This window comes from Barbus barbus (assembly GCF_936440315.1).
Source record: "Barbus barbus genome assembly, chromosome: 28".
Classification (NCBI taxonomy): Eukaryota; Metazoa; Chordata; class Actinopteri; order Cypriniformes; family Cyprinidae; genus Barbus; species Barbus barbus.
Window position 1 is genome coordinate 9,527,902 of NC_136756.1, and position 27,980 is coordinate 9,555,881.

Genomic DNA, 27,980 nt, shown 5'->3' on the forward strand with positions numbered 1-27,980 from the left:
ACACACGGAAACTTTGACGCGGCGCGTTTGTACAGTAGCTCGCAGTACATGTGCAGGGCGGAGCTTCGCGCGGAGCATAACATTGACAGCGCAACTAGTTTGGTTCAGTCTGGCACGGCAGGAACTCAGAGGCTATACATGCGTCGACGCTGGCTTAATTCAGCTTAGAAACCTAGTCCAATTAGCATGCAGACAGGAGGAGAAATCCCTCCGTGTTCACCGCCGAGCAACTGAAGACTGGAGCTCTTTCCTCATGACAGCAGGACTGGAGATGCGAGCGTCGCTCTCGTGGACTCCGTCTTCAGGGCGAGATAGCTAGACTTTTCTAATCTTATCTGTAAGCCGTTTGTTATTCTTCCACCAAAGATTTCCTTCGTCAGATTAGACTTTTCTCCAGCTCGCTTCTCATCATGGAGATACACACGGACGTCTTACTAGTCACTGCAAACGTTGGATCACTGTTTGACAATGTAAGTCGCCTCTAAATCCCTTATCATTTTCCAGCTCAAATATCCGCAGCCTAAATGAGTACGCAGCGAATTATTTCACAACTGCTTTTGCAACTGAACGCGTCTGGCTGGCGTGAGTTAACCTGGTGCTGAACGCTACCTGTGTTTCCTAGGTGTGCTTAAAAACAGTGCTTATATGAATATAGGTAGGCCAAAACACCCTCCTGAGTATCTGACGCTTTAAACCGCTCCGACAAGCGCGCTTAATGATTTCAGTCTGTATTATTTTATAACTCAACCGTTGTTATAGTGTAAGATACAGTTCACAAGGGACGCCTTCTTGCGTCGGTCTGCGCTGTTTTATTGAGTATTAGTATTATTTTAGTGCAAACACCAGCTAGACTGACGCCGCCGTTGATTTTTCAGCTTTGTGCGTTTTATCAAGTTAAAAAGAGTTCAACTTTTAAAACGCGTCTCCGTTCAGTTGCGCTGCGTCTCGCTCTTTTTGAACGCAAGAACGCGTCCTGCGCGAGCGGCACCGACGCTTCTCTCTCATCAGTGATAGAGCTGGACCTCCTTGTGCGGTTCCTCCATTCTGAAGGACGGTGCTGCAGTGAAACACACTTCAGGTTTTCTTCGCTCCACTGGGCCTTTCTCGCACTCGAGTCCCCAGTCTAGAGTGATCTCGCCTCCCATTCACGGTGTGTTCTCTGACAGCACCTCCCCAAAGGTCTAGCGACCTATCACACACCGCGCAACCGACCTGAGTGTGTATTCAAATAAAACAGGAAACTGACAGACAGTTGTGAGAGTTTTCAAAGCGCTACCGCGAAACTGGTGCACTGAGCTGTTGCTGCACTATACAGGGTACTACAAAACCATCTGCCCTGCAGTTATGGGCATCTAAAATAAGACTGGGTAATATTAGTTCATACTGAAGAGAAAAACAAAAACATATGTAGCCTACTTGTGAATAGTAGCCTAATGTTGGCAGCAGGGTGAAGCTGAAACCATCAAACACGTTTTTGTTTGTACTTGTGCTTACATTTTACTTGTAAGAAAACTAATACACATGTGCTTGTGAATAGTAGCCTATGTTACTGTTTCTATAACACCAACAAAAACATTAATGTTTACCTAATATATAGATATATAAAACTAGTGCTGTCAAACGATTAATCGTGATTAATTGCATCCAAAATAAAAGTTTTTGTTCACATAATGTGTGTGTACTGTGTATATTTATTATGTATACATAACTACACACACATACAGTATATATTTTGAAAATATTTACATGTATTTGCACGCATATATTTATATTCATATAATTTATGTTATATATAAATATATTTAATATATAAACATCACATATTTTTCTTAAATATATACATGCATGTTTGTATTTATATACACATAATAAATATACACAGTACACACACATATATTATGTGAACAAAAACTTTTATTTTGGATGCAGTTAATCACGATTAATCGTTTGACAGCACTAAAAAAAGTCCATTTATTTTAACTAGTTGCCAAGGCAACATTTCTCATTTTTATTTAAATTTTTTAAATTGTGAGTTTACTAAAATCAAAACAAAACTAATTGAATTGTGATGTACTAACATAACTAAAACTAAACCTGAAATAAAAATAAATAAAGACTAAATATATACTATAAAAGTTATATATAGTTAGATATATAATTAGAAGTTCATGGCAAGCTGTTTATACATTCTTCAAAATTGCTAGAGCTACCCATTTTTAGGTATTTTTACTAGTATCCTTTTCTGTTTCACCATTACTTATTATGTTATAGTTATTTTTGTAAATAATGATTTAAGTACTAGTGACTAGTTTCATTAGAGTCCATATACGTAGTCCCTATTGGAATTTGGATTCTCATGAAACTAGTCAATAAGCCCTTTCACACATACAGACTTTTCCGGGAAATTACATTTTACGGTAAATTGCCGTAAAGAGATCATGTGTGAACAGGACCTTTTCAAAAATAACGGTAAATTCGTTCAATTTAACGGTACGAGAAGTTGTAACATTACCAGTAAATTACCGGAATTCTGCTGTGTGTGAACGCAGAAGGAAAATTAACGCAGAAGGCCAATCCAGAGCCGTTGAAATTCAAAATTCCACAGCTCTGGGCCAATCATAACATTCTGATGCAGATGACGCATTTACTTCGCGCTGTTTGAAGTCGTGTAATGCGATGTCTCTGGGCCAAAAGAAGCAACATGTGAACATTTGGCACAAAAATGAAAACATCAACAAAAACACTGATTGTGTTTACCCCTCCATGTTTACAAACACAACACTCATTTTTGTTTTATGATGTCAAAGAATTTACCGTAATTTAAAACCGATGTGTGAATGTTGCTTTACTGGAAAAAAGACAATGCCGTTGCCTGCGTGAATAGCGCAGTTTTGAATTTACCGGTAAAGTCGTTCTGGTAATTTTACGGCAATTTACTGGTATTACTGTGTGAAAGGGGCTAGTGTTAGTTAATACTAGTCTCTAGACTGAATTGCTTACTACATGCTGAGTCTACTTTTAGGGAACCATGATACCTTTAAAACATGAAAACTGTCCACTAATTTAAATGGACAGAGTTGGACAAAACATTGAGTTTAATGCTAGCAGCAGGTGACTGTGATAAACTGGGAAATCTATGCACAGACTGATTGTTATTTATTTTTTTTAAATAGGATGTCACACAACAGTTTGAGACTTTTACATTGGATTTAGCTCAGTTTGTTCATCAGGTTTTTAACTTAGGTAGTTTATACGCTACTTGCGCTAAAGGCATGTTTGATACCAGAGTATTTCTAAATGATCACATTTCCTGATGATAAAACACAAAAAAATATTACACGTTTACTCAAAAGGAGATCTCATACAACATCCACCTAGAGCACTGTTTTTTATTTATTTCTCTTTTTTTTCACCACACATTTTATTCAGAAAATAAGAATCTAGTTAAAATCTTGCTGTGGAGTTAATTTTCCCTCATACTGTGCATGTTCAGTCCAGATTTTCCAGAGTTGTGGTTTAGTCAGATTTCTTAGAGCATTGGCTTCATTGTGTGTATGGAGGACCGAAGCTACAAGTGGAAATTTGGCCCCGTACCCAGTTTCCTCCAGCCATGTTTGGCTGAGAAAAAGCACATGTCACAGTCCATTGTGACTGTAAACAGATGAATATCTTTTCCCCAAGGACTTCAACCCTTCCTCGCTTCTATTTTGATTAGGTCGGTATAAATGTTGTAGAAGACTTCCAAAAATGGTTACATTTTTCCTAGCCACAAGAAGGGTTTACCAGACCTGTCAAGTTTTGAAACATCCTTGAGTTTAGAGTGTTTAACTATGATTCAGCATGTTTAATGAGGTGATAAATGTTGAAATATCGTGGCCTGCATTTCCTAAAGCATAATGAGCTTAAGTAGTGCTAATGGTTTCTATGATCCACTGAGTCCTGGTGATTCGCCCCAAAGTCAAAATAAAATAAGTATATTTTACAAATATATATATATATATATATATATATATATATATATATATCAGGGCTCCAGACAAAAAAATCGAGTAAGGAGCCATTGGCTCCTATAAAAGAAAAACTTAGGCGCCAAATTATTTTTTTAGGTGCCACAGAATAAAAGTGGTTTATTTTATTATTATCATTTTATTTTTCTCCCCTATTTTAACATTTCAATCATTTTGTCATGTGTTTATGTCTTATCTTTATAGGCTTTATCAGCATTTTAATCCATCTTGTAGATGATCAGGTCGACCGGGGGACTAAGGTTCACTTAAAGTGTGAATTAAATGTCTTTTCCAACTTGAAATATACAGTCACAAAGAATTGTTCGTTACACAGAATCTATACCAATATCATGGACCTTAAGCATCACTTGGCAACTGAGTGCAGTGCATCCTATAAATGTGGTCACGTCTTTCACACATTCAGTCTGTTTTTCTTCATTAGTAAAATGCAATTTTATAGGAGGAGTTGAATCATGTACAACAGAATAAGTAAAAATATTAATATGCAACAGCGCATAAATATAGCAAAACGCTCCTCTTTATAGTTATTTTTCTAGCTGACTGATGAGTTTATGGACACTGAGTGGTTATTCTGAGGTAAATGTATTACAATGCAATGTTTACAAGCTTTATACATTTCCTCAGTTTGAAACATGAGCTTTTACATAAAACATTTCAGTAAGTTGTACTATAGGTTTTCTTATTGCCTACCTTTTGATCATGTTCATTGCATACCAGGGACGTGCACAGAAATTTTGAGGGGCGGTTGCTCTGACCTGAAAAAAACCCTATACTCTTTAACCCTATACTTTCTAGCATGGTCCTCTCATCTCATATTTGGTGATCATCACTTAGGCCTACCTGCCCTATGTGCCTCCTCACCTCTGATTTTTGAGCTAATCAATCATGTTAACAACTTTACAGCACTTGTTGTGAATTTCACTGACACTGTAGTAGGGTCACTTTGTGAAAATCTAAATCTAAATGGTTAATTATAGATCTAGTAAGACAGAAACTAACCTGTTCCCCACTCATATTGGTCTGAAAAGGTAAAGAGGTGTTTCAGGTCTCGGGAGACTAGAGTAAATTGACCGACAGCGCCATCTGCTGTTTTGGAAAAGAAAGTTGCTCAATTGCATATGTGAGAAAATCTACCCGCACACGTGTGAGAAAATCAGCCTGTCGCATTTGTGAGAAAATCAAGGCAAGTTTCCTCATAAAAAGGCAAATGAGTCTCACAGTTGTAACACACAATACATATATTTGTCCACACCTCTGCATTTTCTCTCAAATAGAGTTTTGTATTTGAAAATCACTTTGCGTTTGTTTGAAAGTTGAGTTTTTCTTTGCAAAGCAGATTGTGTTTATTTGCAAAACACTGGATTTGTTTGATAAATATCGGCACAAAAATCGCTCCATATGAGACGCCTCACCCGACAACCGCGACAATCTCGCGCCCGCTCATGCAGGCTCAGCTCAGGTGCCCGTCACGTGCAGCGCTGCAGCAGCCACGTAAACAGAGTTTGCCCTTCCCCTACTGACTTTCACTTTCGGTGCCCGAATAGAAGTGAATGAGGCTTTTCGATTTTTTTTTAATTATTATTATTATTAATCTAGGCCTACGTGAAAATCTGCATCCATTGTACGATGTTGTTGTTTTTTTCCTCGGAAGGGCAACTTGAGTCGAAAAGGGCATATGGGCAGTTGCCAGGGCAACCTGAGCAACCCCCCTGTGCACGTCCCTGTTGCATACTATAGTAGTAAATCGAAATATATAATGGGTTCACCTGCTGCTTTAACTGAGGTGCTAAAGAGATCGCGCCTGTACATTAAGTGCGATACTCTCCGCTCGCGCGATACGGACGCATACACGGACCGTGTGGACGCGGGGTACTGGTGTTTATATTATCACCTTTCAGGTCTCTCTCACTGCGTTCAGCAGACTGTGTGCGGCAGAGACGAGGACTGTTTGAAACTCTTTTCCAGTAAAACTTTGATGCGCATCGTCTTATGTAAGTTTAATACGTGAACATAACAAAAGATGTGAGCGCAAAACAATCGGGAAAAAAGTCCTTTCATTCAAATTATATATAGTCGCCAGTGGCGACCTCAGCAAAAACTTCACTCGCAAATTAATATTTTTGGTCGCAAATGCGACCATTTTAGTCGCAGTTTGGAGCCCTGTATATGTATGTATGTGTGTAATTATATGTGTGTGTATATATATATATATATATATATAAATGTAAGTTTAATGGCAATGACAGCACATTTTGGACTTTGTACAGAAAATATTGCCATGATGTATACTTAATTGTACTTTAAAACGTAATTTTGAAATATAATATTTCAAAATATTTTTTTATTATTTTATGCATTACAGTAAAATGATAATGCCACATTTTGCTAAAAATAAATGTCATTTTGTTTATGCAGAATATAAATGCATTCTTTTTTTATAATCCAAACATCTTTTGATGTTTTATTTTGTTATTCACTCAAAAATAGCATGTTGGTTGTTCCAGTGCATATTATATCTCATAATTATGGAGTTATCACATTTGGTCTAGAAAGTGTATGACTGCAATTCCTAGGGCACGTAAAGTATGCTGTAGCTTATTTGCATAAATGATCTTGTATTTTCGTGTTCTGTCATGGCAGATCATGAGAATCCTGCCAAACGAGTAAAAGTCAATATTATGTTTATGATAACTTGAATTGCAACAGTTCTCGCAATCTTGCCTGAAGTATGTTTCAGGCTAAAGGCGATTCTGTTAACACGTTTTTGTAATGCACCTAGTGTTTCGGCAAAGACTGCTTGTTTTTGACATTGCATATGTGGTAGATCAAATCATACTGTCATGCAGTTGTTACCGAATGCCCAGGTGCAAGCGTGTCTGATGAACTCTTTATCAGCACTTCATCAGAGCTGGTTAAAAATATCTTGTCCCCCGCGACAGTGTCCCCTATAAGACAATGCAGTGTTTACCTGCCGTTTAAAAGCACGCTAAGTCAATGAACTTAGTTCTTGTGTGCTATTTTAAGTCGAATGTTAGCATGGGCTGGAGCTGGCAACAGGAAATGATGCATTGCAAATTTGGGAAATCCTTTTGAGAGATGAGATGAAGGAAGTTTCCATTGGCCTCCCCACCCTTCAAATTCAGTGGAACTAAGAACACAAAGATCGAAGGCATGTGAGCGACAGTCCATAAAAAGTCTTTATAAGATCAAAGTAACGCTGTACATTGCATCAGATGCAGTTCTATTCTAGGCCCTATTCTAAGTCAATGTTATCCTGTGATTCTTTCACCGGCCGTGCAGTCTAATTCTCTTGACCTGGTTTCACCGCTTGCCTGATGGGTTGTGAAGGGAGTAGTCAGTGTTTTAAGTGGTTATAGCATGAAAGAGAAAAGAAGCAGAGCAATTTGTACAGCAGTGTCTCAGTCAATCTGCAGACAGACCGGCAGGGGTCTGCTCTTTATCACAGTCCTGTCCTTTACCTTACTGCTCTGCAGAAGAGTCGACAGAAGGAGTGAAGTAAATTTCACACTTGTGGTTATAGTATAGCAGACCACAGGGGCACACATCTGTGACACTGATAAAAACCGGTCTGTTTTGTAGCAACCAGTGTTATTAGGAAGTGAATGGAGATATCTTTGAATATGTTGTGTAACATTTAGTCATTCGGTGGCTGATTTTGTTTTTTACTACATGCTATACTTATGCTTTGAATAGTTATAGTCTTCATTATTTATGACCTGCATTATTTATGAATCTGCAGTTTCACATAGAATTGGACTGTTCTTAAGTCACAAAAGCGTCTTATGTATTTATTAAATATTTTGGCTAATGATACTTTTAACTACTAATAATGAATGCAGTAAAAAAAAACTGCAAAATTAATTCACATGTTGTAGTTTTATAGATTTTTACCAAAAAATGTGGAAAAAGTCCATATTCCATTTGGAAGCCTTGTGATAAAGAAGTGTTTAGTAGTATTAAATGTGCACTTATTGTGTACTAAAATCTCAAATCTACTTTACGCTTTAACACACTTATGTGCACTTTCAGTGTTTTAATGTTTCAAAGTTTGAATGTTTTCTCATGCTTTAAAGAAGTTCACTTTGATGTGTTGACAAATGTACATTACTTTAGTATTTTAACTATAGTCAGTTATTCAATATTACATTTAAAGTGAATTTATTTGAAATGTACTAAATTGCAAGCTCATCATTATAAAGGTGTAATTACATTATAAATGTGTAATTAAACATTAGATTAGCATAAATGCTTGTTAGTATTCAGCAGTACCATATATCAAAGGCTATAGAATTACATATAAAAAGCAAGTTTAACTAAGTTTAGCTGCATTTAATATACATTTCAACTTAAATGCTGATAATACAACATAAGGATAAGTGCATGTCTGAAAACATTGCATTCAGTTCACACTTAAGTATATTATTTTAAATTATATTATTTCCATAATAAAAAAAAAAAAGCATTTTTAAAGTGTACTTCTTTTTCCCAAGGGACTGCTTGACATAGCTGTAAAAGATACGACACGTCATAGAACATATTATAGCACCTAGTTCGCATCCTCCACCCTCATAACTGAAATATCTAATCTCTTTCCTGAACTCACATCACATTCTAGAGCTAGATTCTTGCTGCTTTTGTCAGGTCAATCTTAATTCCTTTTGCCTACTCAGTCAAATAGCAGGCATTTGGGCAATGCATGGCCTGCAGCGGCAGGACACAGATCTTCAGATGCAAATCTACACAGGCACTGCTCCATTCACCGGAGACTCCCTCAAACTCGTCTCTAATCACATTTTTTACTATCAGCAGAAAGTTTGTTCCAGTTCCAGTAATTGCAACTTTTTATCTCACGATTCTGATTTTTTTTTTCATGTTTTACCTTTACCGTTACTTTTTAACGATATCTAAAGTATCAGATGTGACCGTGTTTGAAAGCTACTTCTCAAAGCCAGTGCTTCAGATAATGGTTTTTCAAAATTTGATCAATGTTTTCCACCACACACATGCTTTTTTTGCTTTCAGTTTTTCATATATTATTCATAGTTTTTTTATGTTGATTCTTTTCTTTTGTGTCTTTGTTCATCTTTTTAAATGCACAATAGCCTCATTTAAGGATGTAATTAGACATCTGGTCTGTCAGCAGCATATGTTGACTGCATATACCGTCATCTTAGTTGACACTATACTGTGTATAGCTTTTTTCTTTCTCTTGTGTAGTTTGGCAATATTATAAAAGTAGAAGGGATGTACTGTACTTTCACCTCATGGATTCACCTCTTCATGATAAATATCACATATACAGCTGCTTGATTGTTTTATTATCATTTAAATTTCAACGGTGAAATACAAACTAAATGTGCAAAGTGCAAAACACACCTCTAGTGTACAATCTGTGTGGTATAACTATACTGTCAATATGTCCGTCTAGTTTAGAGAACTTTTTATCCATTTAAGATGGAAGTAATCATGATGGAAGCACTTGTTATTATTGGACATCATGATGCTTTAAATGGTTTGATACAGACGTTCAGTAGCAAAATTGCCTTGAAAGCACTCAGTTACTGAATGTGCTGCGGAAATCCTTTATCCAGTAAATCTAATCCACACTGCAGTTTAAAGCTCAGAGCGGAGGTTAATCTGACCATGCTGTTAGTATTATAAAAGTGGCCTAACAGGGAAATCTGGTTGTTGTCCTCAGGTGGGTGAGATTGAAGGAGACTGGCTGCGAGAGTTCTTCACGGTGAGTTTGATGCCTTTCATGTGTCCTTCATTCAAACACACACATTTGATGGTCACACAGACATTGTCAGAGCTCTCCATCTGTTCAAACCTGCTATAAACTTTACTCTAAACAGACACTGTAAACCTAAAGGTGTTTGTTTCATTTATACAGCCTGTCTTTTGTGCACCATAAAATTATGTTATGTTATCTGCTGTTGTCATGTTGTGAGCGCATGGAAGATGAATCTCAGATTTGATGATTTTGCTGCTAGATATGTGTACACAATCTCTGTTGCCTCTTTTACATTTAATTGCCATCTCAGTTAATTATAATCAATAATTGTAGTCAATAATTGTATTTGAAATCCAGCTGGCTCTAAATGGGCATGACACTGTAAATTTTGTTAAAATAAAATGTCAAAATATATTGTCCAGGGGCAGTTTATAGTCTTTCATCAGCAGTGTTGGGGAAAGTTACTTTTAAAAGTACTGCATTACAATATTGCGTTACTCCCTAAAAAAGTAACTAATTACGTTACTTAGCTACTTTTTATGGAAAGTAATGCGTTACGTTACTTTTGCGTTACTTTTTAAATATGAGCAGGGCTTGATTGTTTTTAATGCAAGAAGTTCTAATTATAGCAAATGTAAAAGCCCTTTCACACCAAAAAGTGTAATGAATAAACCTCAGGATGAAGGAAAAGTAAATTCACGTTTAATTTCTTGTAAATTAAAAAGTAATGCGTCACTTTACTAAAGTTACTTGAAAAGAGTAGTATTATTACGTAACTCACGTTACACACAACCCCCCCCAAACAAAAAAGTGTGCCCACAGGCTTGTTTCCTCCGAGCGGTACGGGTCAGTAGAGTACGGTATGGTTCGGGACCGAACACTCTGATCTAGCTTGCGTTTCCACTGCCAACAGTACCTTTACTTGATAGGCATGGTGTATGCCGGAAAGTAGCGATCAACAACAAAGCGCGACGATTAGCACAACTCTGCATTTATGTCAATTTTAATGAACATTAATAGTCATTATAAAAGTATAAGTACAAAGAGGAAATAAAGACAAAAGCAAACAGTTCAGTCAAACGTATGCTACGAAGTCAGCGCTGTACTACGGTACAAAAGTTCAAAATAAATATATAAAGTTAATCATAACTTTTGTGCTCAGCCAAAACGATATGACCAGGAACAAATAATAGATTCATGAGACCATGAATGCCTGTTAAATATACACAAAACAAATTGTATCTCACGAGTGTAGGCTGCTCTATGCGGATACATGAGCACAGAGCGCCCGGTGATCGCCTGGAGCTCCGAAATCGGGATAGCAAATTTTTAAATAGGTGCTATCTTTATAAATAAGATGCAGATTTGAGTTTTAAACAACTACATAACAACATGAAAACTACATTTCATGACACAATAACAGTAATCTTTTGAAAATTATGCAGGTTTTTGGGCAATGGCGTTTCACAAGTCCACAAAAACGCATATTGAGAAACGGCTATTGTCTGTGTGAAAATATAAAATTATAAAATATACAGTTTTATTTTTTTGTGTTTGCGCACTAAATAAGCCCAACACTCATGGCCAGCAGAGAGGAATGAGTGAAGCAGCTTTATCCCCTTGGATCAAAGAGTATTGAAGAATTTTGTATAAGTTCTTTGCTTGTATCACGCAAAAGTGACGATTCTAGTCAACCAATCAACGTTCTGCAGTGAGTTTAGCTCCACCCTTTTAGTATCCTTTGCTGTGCTAGCTACCCCAACTGAAGGGTAGGCTACCAAAAAATAGTGATACGGTACGTTTCGCTATTTTGGTACCATTCACAACTTCTGACAATGGAAACTTCTGACAATTTTTTTTTAAAATACTGTTTTCAGTATAAATGGATATAAATCATCTTTAGAGCCATTCACAAGCTGCACACACAATAAATAACTGCTTCGTCAATAGAAGACATAAAAGCAATATAGAAAACATGATAGTTTTGTTTTCTACAATAGATTCCACCTCATCCAGCACTATATTTCTTGTCTTATAAAGTGTCCTGTTACTATTTCAGTGTGACAAACCACTGCATGAGTGAACTGTCTGAAAAATCAAAGTGAACCATGAACAGTTTTAAACCTTTTTGCAAACCTAGTTGAAATCCAGTCATTTCTATAGAAATCCATGCATTTGGGAGTTTCACACGAGGGCAAACAAGTTCCCCATCCAGATATCGCTCATGTTCAAGTTGTTCACATGAATTTGCCGCACTGGGCAATTGAAAGCTGCTTGGTTTGAAATTGACTTCTGTGTTTCATAACTACACTGTTAACAATGGACAATTTTTTATTTATTTAGCTGGAATATCATTATAGTCACTGCAGCTTTAGGCTTTTATTAAACAACAAAATGTTATAATGGGTCATTTTTTGGTGCTGTGTCTTTAAGATTGTGCTGATCCATTTTTAAATAGCAGACTTTTCGTTAAGCTGTGAAATTTTTTTTTATGGTGACGTGTGGGGCACACCGTTAAGATGAAACTGACACAAACAACACAGTGTTGACCATATAGCTACCCACAATACTCTAATGGTTAGGAGTGATATTATCTATCTTGCTTCCTTCTCTAGACAAGTTTCTGAAGACTGAATAGGTACCATTGACATCACTGTAAATGTGGAAGGTCATGTGTTGATTCATTCTTCTGATGTCAAAAAATTGGAAGTTTGGAATGAAACAGTTTCGCTGCTCAGTTTAAAAAAAATATGAATTTGAGTTCTGGTAATTACAGTATGTTTTCTATTTGAAATTTTATTTTATTTGATTCTCAGGATATGAGCCTTTAATGAATTTAGAGGTGCAACAGTGGTTAAACACACTGGAAAATAATGAATTGCATTATGTTAATCATGTTAATCATATCTCTTTAGACGGTGCACATGCATAAGCCGCGCTTCATCGCCCTGCACTTTCAGGAAGTTGGTGGAAAAGACTATATGCTGAACATGGACCACACACAGAACTTTTTCTGGTGAGTATATTGCAAAATCTGGACTACAAACTTGTAACCTTATTAAAAGTACTGTAGCATTGCCATGGTACTGTACAGTGTCAGTATCAGATAGTAGCAAACTATCGATCACCGTGTTTGTATAGCATGATATTTACATGGATAACATACAGAATGTTAACAAATTACAGTGTTTGTTGTCTCTATTTAAATATATATATATATATATATATATATATATATATATATAATATGTATGTATGTGTGTGTGTGTGTGTGTGTGTGTGTATACAGTTGTGCACAAAAGTTTACATATCCCTTGCAGAATATGGAGAGCGTTAATCATTTTAACAAAATAAGTGGGATCATGAAAATTGCATGTTATTTTTTATTTAATACAGCCCTGAATAAGCTATTTCACATAACAGATGTTTACATATTCTCCACAACACAAAATAATAACTGAATTTATAAAAATGACCCCATTCAAAAGCTTACATACCCTTGAATATTAATACGGTGTGTCGTTTTTTGCATGTTCCACGACTGTCTTTCTGTTTTGTAATAGTTATTCCCTTGTTGGTCCTGAGCAGTTCAGCATTTTCTGCATATCTGAACCCTTTACAACAGCGACTGTATGATTTTGAGATCCGTCTTTTCACATAGAGGACAATTGGGGGACTCATATATAACTATTATATAAGGTGAAAATGTGTACTGATGTTCAAGAAGGCAACACAATGCATTAAGAGCTGGGGGTGTAAACGACACATAGTATTAAGATTCAATCTATGTAAACTTTTGAATGGGGTCATTTTTATAAATGAAGCTATTATTTTGTCTTGTGGTGTATATATATATATATATAAACATCTATTTATCCATCCATCCATCTATCCAAGAATGATATTGTTTTTATCTCTTTTTTATAGGTCCGTAGAATCCAGCTCTGAGATGATCGACTACGACAGAGTCTGTATCTATGTAGACAGTCATTTCAAGGATGTTGACAGTTTCACAGTGAGTGATATGGCTGTTGTTGTAGTATCTGGGAAGATGATTTCACTTGGTTCCTTAGTGATTTAGTTCAAAGGAAACACATCTAACCGTCATGCAATCTCCTTATGTGTCGACTCTTGCACCACCAGAGTTGTGGTTGGTTTGAATGCCCACTAGGTGGAGCTATACAACTATTTTGAATTCTGCCAGTACTCACCTCACTCACCTTCCTGTTATTGTAGTGCTACTCTTATCTATAATCACAGCAGTGCTTCAAAGTAGTAGTCCATCCACCTAAAATAAAAACTTTTTTTTTTTGACAAAAGTGAATGAGGACAGGGGCTTTTAATGCCAAAACATTTAAAAAAGCACAATAATAGTACTTATACAAGTTGTGCACTATATTGAAAGTCTTCTGAAGCCATGCAATAGTTTTGTGTGAGTAACAGACTTTAGTTAAATTTATTTTAGAATGTATTTTTGTTTCCCCCTGTGAGCTGTTAGTTGCTGTAATCAGATCATTGGATCAGTCCAATTTGTGAACAAATCAAACTCGTAATTTCACCACCCTTGAGCTGATTTGAACTGGTCAGAGTGCTACAGCAGATCTTAAAAATAAGATCTGTCTTATCACAAGATAAGTTATGCAAAATAAAACATACAATGGGGTCTTAAAGTCTGTGAAAGACCATATTGAAAAAGAGGATTCAGAATCTAATTTAAATCTGCAAACAGAAATTCTAAAACAACAACAAAAACTTTCTAAAAAGTTAATATAATTTCTAAACAATAATACAAAGACCTCTTGACTTGAGTAAGTCCATTCTTAGTCAGCTGCTGTCTAACAACAGTGACGGACCAAAGACAGAGCCATGCAGCACCCCTTTCATTACTCAAAGAAACTTAGTAAAATCTGTAAAACGAGAGAAGTTGCTGGTGTTTGGCAGGGTATTAACCCCCAGCCCACCCAGGTGAGAGGTGCTGTGTGTGTGTGTGTTTGTACACTATGTGTTAGGTCTGTACCTTGATGGACTGGGTTAATGTGCGGGAGTGGCCAGGCAGCAGACCGAGTCAATACGTTTAACTCCAGATTAAAACTATTGATTAGGCCCCTCTCATCTGAACATGATAAATAAACTTAAGGTCTACGTGTGTGAGTGAGCGAGTGTGTATTTGTTTTGTTGATGCAGGAGGGTTAGTGAGTTTCTCTGTATGTGGACCCCTTGCCAAACCTACTTCAGTTTTTGTTACAAAAAATATAAATGTATGTACAAATGTTGAAATGCCACACACAAATAATCTTTGTCAAACCAGATTTGGCCCTTCACATGAGCCTGTTTCAACGTGCCCACACACACACACACACGTACACTAAAATAGAGATCAGCACACTCACAGCTTTACACCTATCTTCATCAATCAAGCCAGTGCAGCGTTTAATAAAAATTTATTGACTTAAAAGTGATTTTTTTATCTAAACACCATTTGTACAATGAGTGTGCCAGACGCTCTCTGCATTTACACACACACTCTCTTCCCAGTCAAGCGATGATTCACAACCCTCAGAAAACTAATTACAAATCAATACAGATGATGTGAGACAAATGAGAATGAAGGTGGGTGTTTACACAGCCAGTGGTTATGTGTGTGTGTGTGTGTTAGAGAGTGTGTGAGTGAGTTCATGCAGTGCAATGAGGACCTTCATTAGAAAAAGTTACAAAATTTTAGCAAGATTTGTTTATTTTATGCCATCACACAGTAATTTGTTTTGGCTATCAAAGAGACAAATTTTTCCCATGCCTCAGTGGTATTTCAAATATAGTAAATCCTCGTCAACAGTATTTAATGATACTTTACTGCAATACAATATATTGGCTTTTAGTTCTTTAGCCTCAAACTGTGGAAGAATCGAAATCTGGAAGTATGTCATTTGAAGTCAGTTGTCTTCGCTCATGGTCTATAACAAAAAATATACACCACAGTTCTGTAGTTTGGGGACAGTAGGTTTTTTTAATATTTGAAAGAGTCTGTTTTCATTTGATCAAAAATGCTGTATTTTTCTAGTTTAATATACTTCAAAATGTAATGTATTCTTTTGATGCAAAGCTGAATTTTCAGCATCATTACTCCAGTCTTCGGTATCATCTTCAGAAATCATGCTAATATGCTGATTTGCTGCTCAAGAAACATTTCTTATTATTGTCAATGTTAAAGAAAAGCATTTATTTGAAATGGAACTTTTTGATAATAATAATAACAATAAAAACTGTACTTCCCCCAAACTTTTGAACAGTATTGTATAATTATTATGGATAATCCATTTTAAGTTTTTTAAAGTCTTCCAAAAACAAAAAAGTGTCACTGACAATACATCTATTATAATACAATTAAAATATAAAATTATTTAAAAATGCTAAAAAATATATTAATCATCCAAGATTTGACCTCTTGTTCAAAAAAGTCAGAATCCAGTAATTTCCCAGTCTAATTCCCTGTCTCCCTCCCCAGTAATTCCTTGTCCCTCCATAGCCGTGGCACTTAGTGCATGTGCCTGCTGTAATGTCCAGTCTCTCAAGACTGGTCATCTAGAAAGCACTGTCGTATTATAAAAGCATAATTTCTCTCACAAGATTTATATATTTCTCCTGGGATGGATATTTGTAAGAAAACATGGCTGTGTGTGTATGTGTTTTTGTGTGTGTTTATGGTGTGGCGGGCTTCATGTCAAAACATCTCTCAACGGCAGGTCATTTTTCTCTGCCATGCACTTGGCTGGTGTTGGGCCAACAGCAGGGCTCTGTGTTTAATCCCTGTGTAATGGTTTTAATTTTCTGTCTGCATTGATCTCTGCGGGACTGGATTGATGTGCGCTCACTGGAGCAAGCAGCTAGTACATTAAATCCATTCAGCGTGCTGTCAGAAAAGGCGCGGGAAGTGTGTGTTTGTGCGTGAGGTTTGGGAGAATTGTATTGGTATATCTGGGTGTTTTTTGGGTACCAAAACTATAGGCAAGTCTGTGATGGGATAGTTCAGAAAGATTATTGACTGTCTTGAAAGTCAGTGTTTAAAGATTATGATATGTGCATCACCTTTCCAAATCAAACCAGATCTTTAGACATTAGGGATCTCTGTTAACCCCTGCTTGTGCTTGACTTTAAGCTGTCAGGTAGCCCAGTATCCAATCATTATTAAAGCTTCAATCAGAAGATCACATGAAATCATGCACGATTGTTTGTTTGACTAATTGATTTCTTTCTTTCTAGGCTCTGGGAAGCATGTTTTTCATCCACAAGTCACTGAAAAATATCCAACAATATGACTTCAATTGTAAGTTTTTATACTAATATAAGGTATTATGGTTGATTTTCATTAAATCTGTCAAGAACAAGTCCAGGTCATATTGTAAAATCAATAGAAACAAGTAAGGAATCATGTACGGTCTCAACCTGATCACCCTTTTAGGAATTATGTAGCAAAATGACTAGCTGAATGTGCATCATCCTGCTTATTACACGGCTATTTAGCAAATAAATAAATAAATGGGCATGATATAGTCCAAAAATATATAGAATACAATAGTTGTAGAGTGGTCATCTAGTCATGCATTGTAACCGGGATGAGCTGAGATTTCTTCAAAAGTATTTGAACACTGAATGATGTGAATAGACAGAATTAGGTTTTTATAGAATTAGGAAATTATAACCATATTTTTAGGACCATTATTGTGACAATTGTTTCTTGACATATTTTAGTATTTTAATATGACAAATTATGGTATATTATCTAAATGGTCAAGTATCTATACATGATTAAAGTACTGTAGTACTGCCTTTAATTTATACTTATAAAAAATATAGTATTAAGCAACAGAAAATGACAGAATTATGGTCTTTTGAGAATAATCATTGAAAATAACGTGAATGAATAATTTAAAGTAAAAACACTGGATGGTTTACAGTAATTAGAATTCAAATGTTCAAAATTTAGGTTCATTCTTATAATTGAAAAAACAGTACTGGTTCTCAAAATTATTGACTTATGTATTACAGTATTAGTATTTATGTAAATGTTAAATCAATTGTTTGTTTGATGATTTGGTCTTTTATATACAGGGAATTATGTTGTGGGTAAAATGGTTCAATATTTTAACATGTGAATTATATTTATATATTTTTTTGTATAAAATCTGTACTTAAAAAAATTTTTTTTAATAAAGTTATGAATTTCAGTGAAATTTACACAATCTAACAGGTCGAAAAACAATAGATTAAATGCCATTAACAGAGAGATAAATTCCCATCCAACACAACACAAATAAACGTTCTCCTTCTACTCATTTGGTTAGAGTCTCTGATAGAACAGGATTTAACCTCATAAGCTTTTTTCACTAGCCTTCATCTGTTCTAGTCACAGCATCTCATGAATAAGATCTCAAGAAGAGGACTAATAGAAGAGCCATTAAGATCAGCGGACCAATGAATTTGGTGTCCTATCAAATCAGTGTCTCATAGATCCTGCGCTCACAGCCTACAGCTGCACGACAACTCCAACATTAGTATATTGATTTTACATTTGCATGCTTTTCTTACAATATGTCTTGTTTGTTTATTCCTCCTCCTTGTAGTGAAGGAGTTTAAAGCCGTCTCAGGCCATAACAAGTACACGGGTTCGCTGAAAGGAGTGACTACAATTGAAAAAGAGAAATTCCCTAAGGACTTTTGGCCTGATGTAAGTGTGTGTGTGTTGTGGCAGTGTTTTTTCTTTTTTTTTCTATTCACTTCAGAATCATATATGTGTCACACACTTCTGTTTTGAATACATTATTACGGTTTATTTTGCTCGTACTTGTATTGCTTAAATGTACAATACATACAGTATTTGTTGCATAAACCTTGAAAGCCAGAGAAATATGTTCCTCTGTACTATTCTTGAAAATTACAAAAAATACAGTTATTTTAAATTCCAAAAAAGCACTGTTACTCATATGTGGTCTTTAATGCATCCTTAATTTTAAGATGCATATGTGTGTGCATTTAATTACAGTTCAAGTGGTCCAGAAAAGGCTACACGAGGACACGATGGCTCATTCACAACCAGTATGTTTGCGCGCACACACTCCACCATTGGAGATGTCCCTTATAATTTTCTTTACAGCCTATCGTGTATGTGTTTTTTTGGCCTCAAGCACATTGTGTTAGCTGTGTTTTAGTGGAATCGAGTGTCATTAGAAGTGCATTAATTGTGGACGTGGCAGCAGTACAATAAAGCAGTGCTGGAACCTGAAGACTGAGTGATAAATGAATGGAGCCTGTGAACTCCATCCTATCAGCTAATGTCCTGCATTAGTCAGAGAGACTGACAGGATTGATAGACCCCCCCTCCCCAATATAATATGTCTTGCGTTTATCTGTGTGTGTGTGTGTACAGGGGTTTTGACCTGGTGAACGTTCACCTGTTTCATGACGCCTCCAACCTCATAGCCTGCAACTCTAGTCCGTCAGTGTATTCTGCAAACCGCAAGAAAGCGCTCAGATACGTCATCAACAGGTTTGTGCTTCTGAATTATTCACTTGAGTTAGTCACGAGTTTGTGTAAATTAATTCAAGAAATAAAAATAACAATGAATGCAAAGACAATATGAAATTAAAATGAAATTTTAAATAAAAATCAAAATTCAAATTTGTTGAAAATGTACTCACCCTCAAGCCATCCAAGATAGTTTTTTCCTCGGGACAGATTTTGAGAACTTCAGTGCCGTCAGAATGAGAGTCCAAACAGCTGATAAAAGCATCACAATAATTCACAAGTAATCCACACCACTCCAGTCCATCAGTTAACGTCTTGTGGAGTGAAAAACTGCATGTTTATAAGAAACAAGTCCCATCATTAAGACATTTTAAGTTAAAGTCCATAATTCATAAAAACACTTCCTCCCTGTGGAAAGTCCTCTCACATCAAAATCCACCAACATATTTGTTTACAACTGTTTTGACTTGTAAATTATGCTTGATCTGATCAATATTTATAGATAAAAGTATTTTAGCTGGAAGTGACAGTTTGAAGTTAAAAACTTATTAATGATGAATTATAGCCCTTTGAAGCTGCACTGAAACTGTAATTTTGACTTTCAACCGTTTGGAGTCCATTGAACTTCACTATATGGAGAAGATTCCTGGAATGTTTTCATCAAAAACCTTTGACTGAAGAAAGAAATACATAAACATCTTGGATGACATGGGGATGAGTAAATTATCAGGAAATTTTAATTTGAAAGTGAACTAATCCTTTAAGCTATAATATGGTAGTTCACTCATCACAAGCTGAATAGAGTTGAGTTGTGGCCAACGTTATTTCCAGCTAAATATTTTCTTACACACAGAAATACATCACTGTAAAGTGCTGTCATGTTATCTTTCAGCAGAAAAGACATGGAGTATAATGTGGTTGGTGGTCCCATTTCTAACTCCAGCTTTTGTCTTGCAGGATATCAGATGGCAGCTACAGTCCTCTCCCCTTCTTCCTGTTTGGGGATTTCAATTTCCGCCTTGACACTCTTAGTCTTGTACAGGTAGATCTGACTAATATATGATATATCTAACCACTGAACACATAAACACATAAATTATATAAAGATGCATATGTGTATTTCTTTGTGTACAGAATCTCTCCATGTCGGCTGATATCCAGACGGTAAAAAAAGACAGTAGCAACGAGGTAGAAAAAATCATTTGTGAGGAGAAAGACAATGACCACAAGGTGATCATTTATTTTCTAAGTAGTTCATTATATGTATTAAATGCATTTATTAATTCATTATATGATGATGAATTAATTCAATTAACTGCAAACAGTTGCATTTTTTTCTGAGAAAAGCAGAAAATGAAGATTCAGTCATTCAGAAGCCATTACAAAAGTGGTTTTATATGATAAGTTTGTCAATTTGCCTGCAGGAAATTTCCACAGAAATATTAAACGAAATATTAAGAAAGTTTTCAGCATTGATAATAATCAGAAATGTCTTCATATTACAATGATTTCTAAAGGGTCATGTGAGACTGGAATAATGATGCTTTGCATAAATTTGAAAATATATTAAAATAGAAAACAGTTATTTAAAATTATTATAATATTTCACATATTACTGCTTTACTGTATTTTTGATCAAATAAATACCTTGGTGTATACAAGAGGCTTACACTTGTCACAAGACTTTGTAAACATTAATGTTAAAGGCTCTGACTTTGCGTCCAGGAGATGATTAATATTTGCTTTTTGTGTGCGCTCAGACATATCCAGTACACTGTCCAGCCAGATTTATGGTTTTTGGAGGGTTGATATTGACTTCTTGCCAGTCCAGAAAATGCGAGCTTGCATTTAGATCGCTCCTGCAGACGTGTGCTTCATTTTTCGTGCCAGCAAAGTTGGAGTTACTCTCCGTTCTTTGCTAGTTTTTATATGCCCTGCATTAACCTCTGTCCTTCTCTTTTCACCTCTTTGTCTTTCCTGTGTTTATTCTTTCTTTACTCTTCCATTGCTTTCTCTTCCTTTCCTCATTCTTTCTTTCTGGCCTTTTTTTAATCACTCCATCACTAGGTCCTCCTTCATATAGAGACCAAGTTATTTGCTTACTTGCACCAGGCCGTGTTCAGAGAAAACAACGGAAAAGAGGTTAGAATTTTGTTTTAAGAAATGAGACATAGCGTGTAATCAAAAGAGTATATCATTAAGTCTGTGCTCATGTGTTTTTCTGTCTTTCAGCTGCTGAAGTACGATAAGGAGATCTCTGAATTCCACGACGTCATCACAGAGGAGGAGATCCACTTTCCTCCCAGGTGAGCAGCTTGAAGAAGTCTTGTTAAACACTTGACAATGTTAAGTGCACAATATTCATTAGTGCAAAGTATTCAACATGTAAAAATGAAAGCGTAATATTGTTCTCAGCTCCTGAAAGAGGTGACCTTTCTGCAAGATCCAAATGTATCATTTTAAACAACATGAACTAATCCTGAAAAAATGTATAACAGTTTCCGCAAACATATGAAGCAGCGCAACCATTTTAACACTGATGATAATAAGAAATGTGTCTTAAGCAGCAAATCAGCATATTAGAATGATTTCTGAAGAATCAAGTGACACTGAAGACTGGAGTAATGATGCTGAAAATTCAGCTTTGCATCACAGCAATAAATTACATTTTACAATATATGTTATTTTAAATAATCACATTTATCTGCTACTTTTTTTTAGCTGTATTTTTGGATCAAATGACAAGAAACTTTCAGAATTTTTTTTAAAATCTTACCACCCCCAAGCCTTTGAATCAGTGTGTCAGATAACAGAAGTCAAATGTCTTTAAATAACGTATTGTAATTGTCAGTCCAAACCAGTGCAATTTTCATGCTGCATATCTTGTTTCAATGTTTTCAGCTATCCATACAGTGAAGACTACACTAAACCTACACAGTACATGAACACGCGATGCCCGGCATGGTGCGACCGCATCCTAATGTCCCACAGCACCAAAGACATCATCCACCAGGTGAGTTTACGTTTATTACTGGGATTGTTGAGCTTCATTTTTGTTACACCATAACTAAATATTTTCTTAGCTATTACAGATCCAAGGGATTGATTGAATGAATAACCAGTTGATGAATTGTTTGTTGTCTGCAGAGGGAGGAAGGTGAGAGTGGTGTTGTTTATAACACAGTGGGCTCCAACATCTGTATGGGAGACCACAAGGTGATCAAACATCCCATCTTTAGCTAAATTAATAAACAAATGACAATGAATGAATCGGTGTATTATACTAACTATTTGCCATATTAATGTTGATCTTTTTTGTCTTCCCTCCAGCCGGTTTTCTTGTTTTTTCCAATGAAGACAATTACACATTGACACACAATACAGGGAGAGTCAGAGGGTGAGGCATGTGATTGTACTGTGTTTGCTGTTTTTTTGTTTTTTTAATAATGATCTCAAATGACAAAGATGCTTCTTATAATCATAAAACTATCATATGTTTTATGTATATATATATATATCAGTATGGACAATATAACAATAGTTTTGTGGGCAAAGAAATACAATAAAACAACTTTGGCATTTAATTAAATTCTATTTTAATATATGCTTACACAAATTAGCTTAAAAATGTAAAAAAAAAAAAACAATAATTGCCAATAGAATTAACTTATGTAATATTATTATGCATGATGAGCAGCTTTAAAAAGTCTTGTTAAACACTTGACAATGTAGTACACAAAATATTATAAACATAAATATCAAAGCATAATATCGTTCTCAGCTTCTAAAAGGCCAAGATATATCATAGATATATCATAAATATTAACCAGTAATATTAGGCATTAGTTTGGGGCCAGTAAGTTTTATTCTGCAAGAGTGCATTAAATTGCTCAAGAATGGCAGAAAACCATTTCTTAAATTTACATTTATCAAGATTTCTGTTTCAAGATGCTGTTCTTTTGAACATTTTATTCATTCAATCCTGAAAAAATGTATCACTGTTTTCACATAAATATGAAGCAGCACAACTGTTTTCTATTATCAACACAATTTCCTATTATCAACATTGATAACAGGAAATGATCACTTTTTAGATAATTTGTGTAATTTTTTAATATTGATAGAGTCAACATGGAATATTTGAAAAAGGTGATAAATACATATATATATTTGCAAAAAGGTGATATATAATATACACAGCTGTATATATATTGTAATGTAGCATGTTGAAAAAAGGTTCATGCCCACATTATTTGTCAACTACCCAAGTACACATCTCCCATTACTGGATGTAGTCTCAGAAAGGCCGTCTGTCCACTCAAGGGCTCTGTTCTGAACTTCCCCGAGGAGCCATTAGCAGCCCCTCGGCCCTCATTTCCTGTGACGCTGAGCTGAGATGAAGCACCTCAGTGCTGCGTGATTGAAGACGTGTCCCACCGCTCATCTCCTGATCTATGTCTGTTGGATTCTCTGTCTCTTAAGCCTACGCAAGCAATTCCGTAAAAGCAGCAGTGTTCATTAATTACAGATACACAGGACACAGGTCTATCCTGCATCGTTGTCCTCTATTGCCATTTTTAGGGCAATGATTTTGTTTTGCTGCCAGTTTTATGTGTGTTCTATAGGTTACGCTTGTCTATGGTTTAGATGGGTTTACTACTGCTGCTGGTCTGTCATTTAGTCTGCTATTGCTAATTCAAATAGACCTAAATTATAGACATTAGTATTTTACTTAAATCAGAGAATTGGGGTCTAAAAGAGTCAATAAGATTTTTTGTTGTTGTTAAGTTAGTAAGATTATATGTGCAAGATACAATACAATATACATTGTAAAACATTTCAGTCAGCTAAAACTGAAAACTTTAATTGCTCTCTTAACATTTTTCAGTAAAATAGTTAAACCATTTAGACCGCTTTGAATGTAATTACAAGAAAACCCAGATGAAGCTGAATATTCAGTATGAATGGAAAGGACAACTAACCCTAGTGAAAAAAATACTAAAATGTATTTTAACTAAATTTATTTGATGCTAAATATACTACAAATACATTTACATATTTATGTGCTTAATAAAAATACACTGCAACTGTACTGTTAGTATACTAAACTGGTGTACTTAAATTCAGCAAAACTGGAACTAATTTTGTACTTAATGCGCTTTAATTGTGTGGAAGTAGTGCTGAAGTCCAACTGAAGATGCAGTATATTGAAGTATATTTGGTTGTGCTAAAGTGGAATTATTGCAAGTATACTCTAGGTACACTTTAAATATCTCCAAGCATTACTCCAAATAATTATAATTTTTATATCAGTAAGTCTCAAGCGATATGTTAATAGATTTGAACTTAGTATAAAATAAGTGTATTTTAAACATTTTTACTAGGGAATTTTAATGAGTGGAACCATATATCTTGTTAAAATGTTTTATACAACATTATAGGACAATACTGAATACAGACGCAATACAGAAGAATTGATATTATAACATATCATACAAAACAATACACACTATACAGTATAGTACAAGCTGTCTGATAAAAGACTGTACACAAATTGAAAACATGTGAAAGGATGTAATATGTTTCAAAAGACAAAATGAGACAAAACTGTTCTCTGCAATATTATACAAATATTATACTATTATATTATTTTGTCATGCAACATTTTCTTCATAATTCATATGTTCATAAACCAATTTCTTTCCTTATATTTACACTGTTTACTCCACACTGACACATTCCCTGTTTTTAATATCTGAAGAATTAATGCAACAGGATACAGCTGATCACTGAGAAAGACGTGTGAGGAAACTGCTCCAATACTTGTGCTCACATCAGATAGGGGGATGAAACTCTAAAAGTGCTGATCTTCTTAGCTGGTAAAACATATATGTGTTGAAACGGCTAATAATAAAATGTGACATTCTGTAGTTTTGTCTCATATTCATCTTTTAATCATATTTGCAAATGTCTTGACTCCACAGCCAGCAGAGCAATTTTGTCTTTACTGTTCCAATACTTATGGAGGGCACTGTATAAATAATATATATGTTTCTAAACACTCTTTCTCTTTTCATTAGGGCTTCCTGTGTTGTTGATGTGTACCTAGAGGTTATACTGTGGACATCTCTACCGATCATGCCAGGGCTCTACAACAAGTACACACACACCGAGACATGAGCAAACCCCTACACCACCCACCCCCGGAAACCTCCTGCCAAACGCAAGTGGGCACAAAACACAGGAACTGTTTATTTCTGAAAGCTGTGTTCTCTGGTTTCACAATATACATTTAACAAAGACTTCAAGTACGTTCAGCGTGACTTCAGAAATACCTGAACAAAGCAAAAAAGGACACAATCGAGGAAGACCAAGAGAAAGAACACAAAGGCACTTCTCAAAGCTCTCAACTCCTGACTTTTAGGTCTATACTTTGCATAGAGTTTGTAAACCTTTGCAGATTACTATGACAAAGCTTACAACTCCATTGGTGTGCTTTTACAGTACTCATTGCTAAGGATGTGAATACAAGTACAAGTAAGCTAAGCATATCCAAACACAAGCTGCTGCGACGCACAAGGTTTGGTTGCTGTTTCAATCCAGAATCCGGAAACGCTTTGCATTGCAGTTCATTCATAGGGTATAGCGATCGTTCTGGTAAAACACTGTTCAGCTAGTTGCTTTTCAGTTCTTATACTTCCTGCATGCGTGAGTATGGATTCATAAGCGCATGTTTTTGCATTTATACTGGCCTCAGCACTTACGGCTGTCAGCTTCAGTCATTGTCTCTGCGGGGTTGTTAGTCAGACTCTTGGATCGATGGAATATGTACAGGACAGCAAGGGACGAGTTATAAAGCCATTAGCACTTGTGAATTATGGAAATCCCACCCAGAGTGGCCTGGCCTGGAAGCCCCCAGACTTTTAATTAGAGCACTAGTGCAAAGCGAATGCTAATGTGGAGCATAGCACTCTTTAAGATGTTTTTGTTGTTTTAATTGTCAAATCTTGGGTAACTGGTATTGTTTAAAAAAAAAAGTTTAAAAGCTCTTTATAGTTTCTCAGTGGTGTTGGTCCAGCGTTAAATCCGTTTGACCAATCTTCATATTTTGTGTGGTAATATGCTGGTTTGTAAATTGCTTTATTCAGTGCTTTATGAAATTACTTTAAATTGTAAATACGTAGCGCTTCTTAACTGTTATTGAATCACCAATTAATTAACTCATAATTGTTCCAAATCTGTTTGAGCTTCTTTCTTGCGTCGAGCACAAAAGAAGATATTTTGAAGAATGTTGGTAAACAAACAGTTGACGGTAGCCATTTACTTGTATTGTATTTTTTCCATACTACAGAAGTCAACAGCTACCGTCAACTGTTACCACAACATTCTTCAAAATATCTTCTTTTGTGCTCAACAGATGAAAAAAACTCATACAGCTTTAGAACAACTTGAGGATGAGAATGACAGAATTAGCATTTTTGGGTGAACCGTCCCTATAAGACTCAGAGATTGACACACTTTTATAGTAAAATATCCCTTTAAATGTCATTTCAAATCCAAATCAAACAATTTCCAAACCTCCACAAGCGATTATATCCAGATATGACAGGGCCATGATTTTGAATTTATTGATTCCGTCAATATAATCTGAACAACCCCATGCATAATTTACGCACGAGGGTTAAACCGTACGGCCCACCTGTCAATAATGGACTTGTTGTAGTTGATTCATGGTATGGTCAACATAATTTACTGTTCTCGAGGGCATTGCTTCAAACCGTGGTTCAATAGGAGGCCACGGAGTCGCGCAGCATCTATGTCATTTAGCATTTGAGATTTTACAGATAAACACAAACACTACAGTCTTTTGAGATTTATGTGCAGTTATTAGCATGCCAAGTTAAATGTGTATGTAGCCGTTCATGTTTGCACTCGTTTTGGGGAATTATTTTACTTTGCAGTGATGTGAGCATTTGTAGAACATATTAAAAGAGTTATTTTTTTTCGTAGCAGTTGTGAAATTAGACATTGCTTATTTTATGTTAACCTTTTTAAGTTATTTCTAGTTTCTGTCTCTGACTTTCTTCTTTTATTAAAACAATTAGACTTGTTTGAGGCATTGTAATGGGATCCGCTGAAAAATACATTCTAGGTTATTATATAGTGTCTATCCAGAAGATGACAGTGGAGAAAAGTTTAAGATAAATGGTGACTGCTGGGCCGAGGGAAACTTGTCGATAAGACCAGAACATTTGCCATTTGAAATTATAGGTTTAAACACAAGCATAAATCTCACAACAAGCAGTCATATTCATACCTAAAAATTGCAGAAGTTGAAAAAAAAACTCGACTCTCTTAAGTGATTGACACACTGTGCCAAATATTTGTTTATTTCCTCACTTTTCTTTTCCATTTTGTGACTTGTGACAAACCTTGTGTTTGGTAGATCTGTTGTAACGGATGTAAAATGCAGTAAGATAGTTGCAATGCATTTATTCTAGCTGTACCTCACATGCTGCCGAATGTTGGACTGACCTAAAACGGTCTAAAGAAAGATCCTCTTACTGTACTATACCTTCTGCGGCACCTATGAATGTTTTTATTAAATATATTATGTCTTATTTCCTAATAAAATGTATATATTCATCAACTTGAGAGGTTGTGTTGTTTGTTAACG

The 27,980-nt window shown here is 35.6% G+C and overlaps 1 protein-coding gene across 3 annotated transcripts; it reads left to right on the forward strand.

Annotated features, from left to right (window-relative positions):
* On the forward strand, positions 1-27,954 carry LOC306848774 (inositol polyphosphate-5-phosphatase A-like). Of its 3 annotated transcripts, none has more exons than XR_013782279.1 (17): positions 1-470; positions 9,748-9,789; positions 12,699-12,799; positions 13,711-13,798; positions 17,041-17,104; positions 18,402-18,505; positions 18,821-18,873; positions 19,205-19,324; positions 20,261-20,345; positions 20,438-20,533; positions 21,371-21,445; positions 21,536-21,609; positions 22,205-22,316; positions 22,451-22,519; positions 22,634-22,700; positions 25,384-26,597; positions 26,665-27,951. XR_013782279.1 is itself a non-coding variant. In XM_079383541.1 (16 exons), the coding sequence occupies exons 1-15, from the start codon at positions 411-413 to the stop codon at positions 22,673-22,675; spliced, it is 1,185 nt and encodes a 394-aa protein (XP_079239667.1). In that variant the 5' UTR covers positions 1-410; the 3' UTR covers positions 22,676-22,700; positions 25,384-27,954. The 3 variants fall into 3 exon arrangements, 1 of the variants encoding a protein (XP_079239667.1); XR_013782280.1 differs by having other exon boundaries at positions 25,384-26,488; XM_079383541.1 differs by having other exon boundaries at positions 25,384-27,954.
* Positions 27,955-27,980: the final 26 nt, after the last annotated feature.

Coding starts and splice junctions, on each gene's coding strand:
- LOC306848774 (XM_079383541.1), top strand. CDS start 411: ATGGAGATACACACGGACGTCTTACTAGTCACTGCAAACGTTGGATCA. Junction 20,534..21,370: donor AGAAAGACAATGACCACAAG/GTGATCATTTAT, acceptor CTCCATCACTAG/GTCCTCCTTCATATAGAGAC. Junction 21,610..22,204: donor GAGATCCACTTTCCTCCCAG/GTGAGCAGCTTG, acceptor CAATGTTTTCAG/CTATCCATACAGTGAAGACT.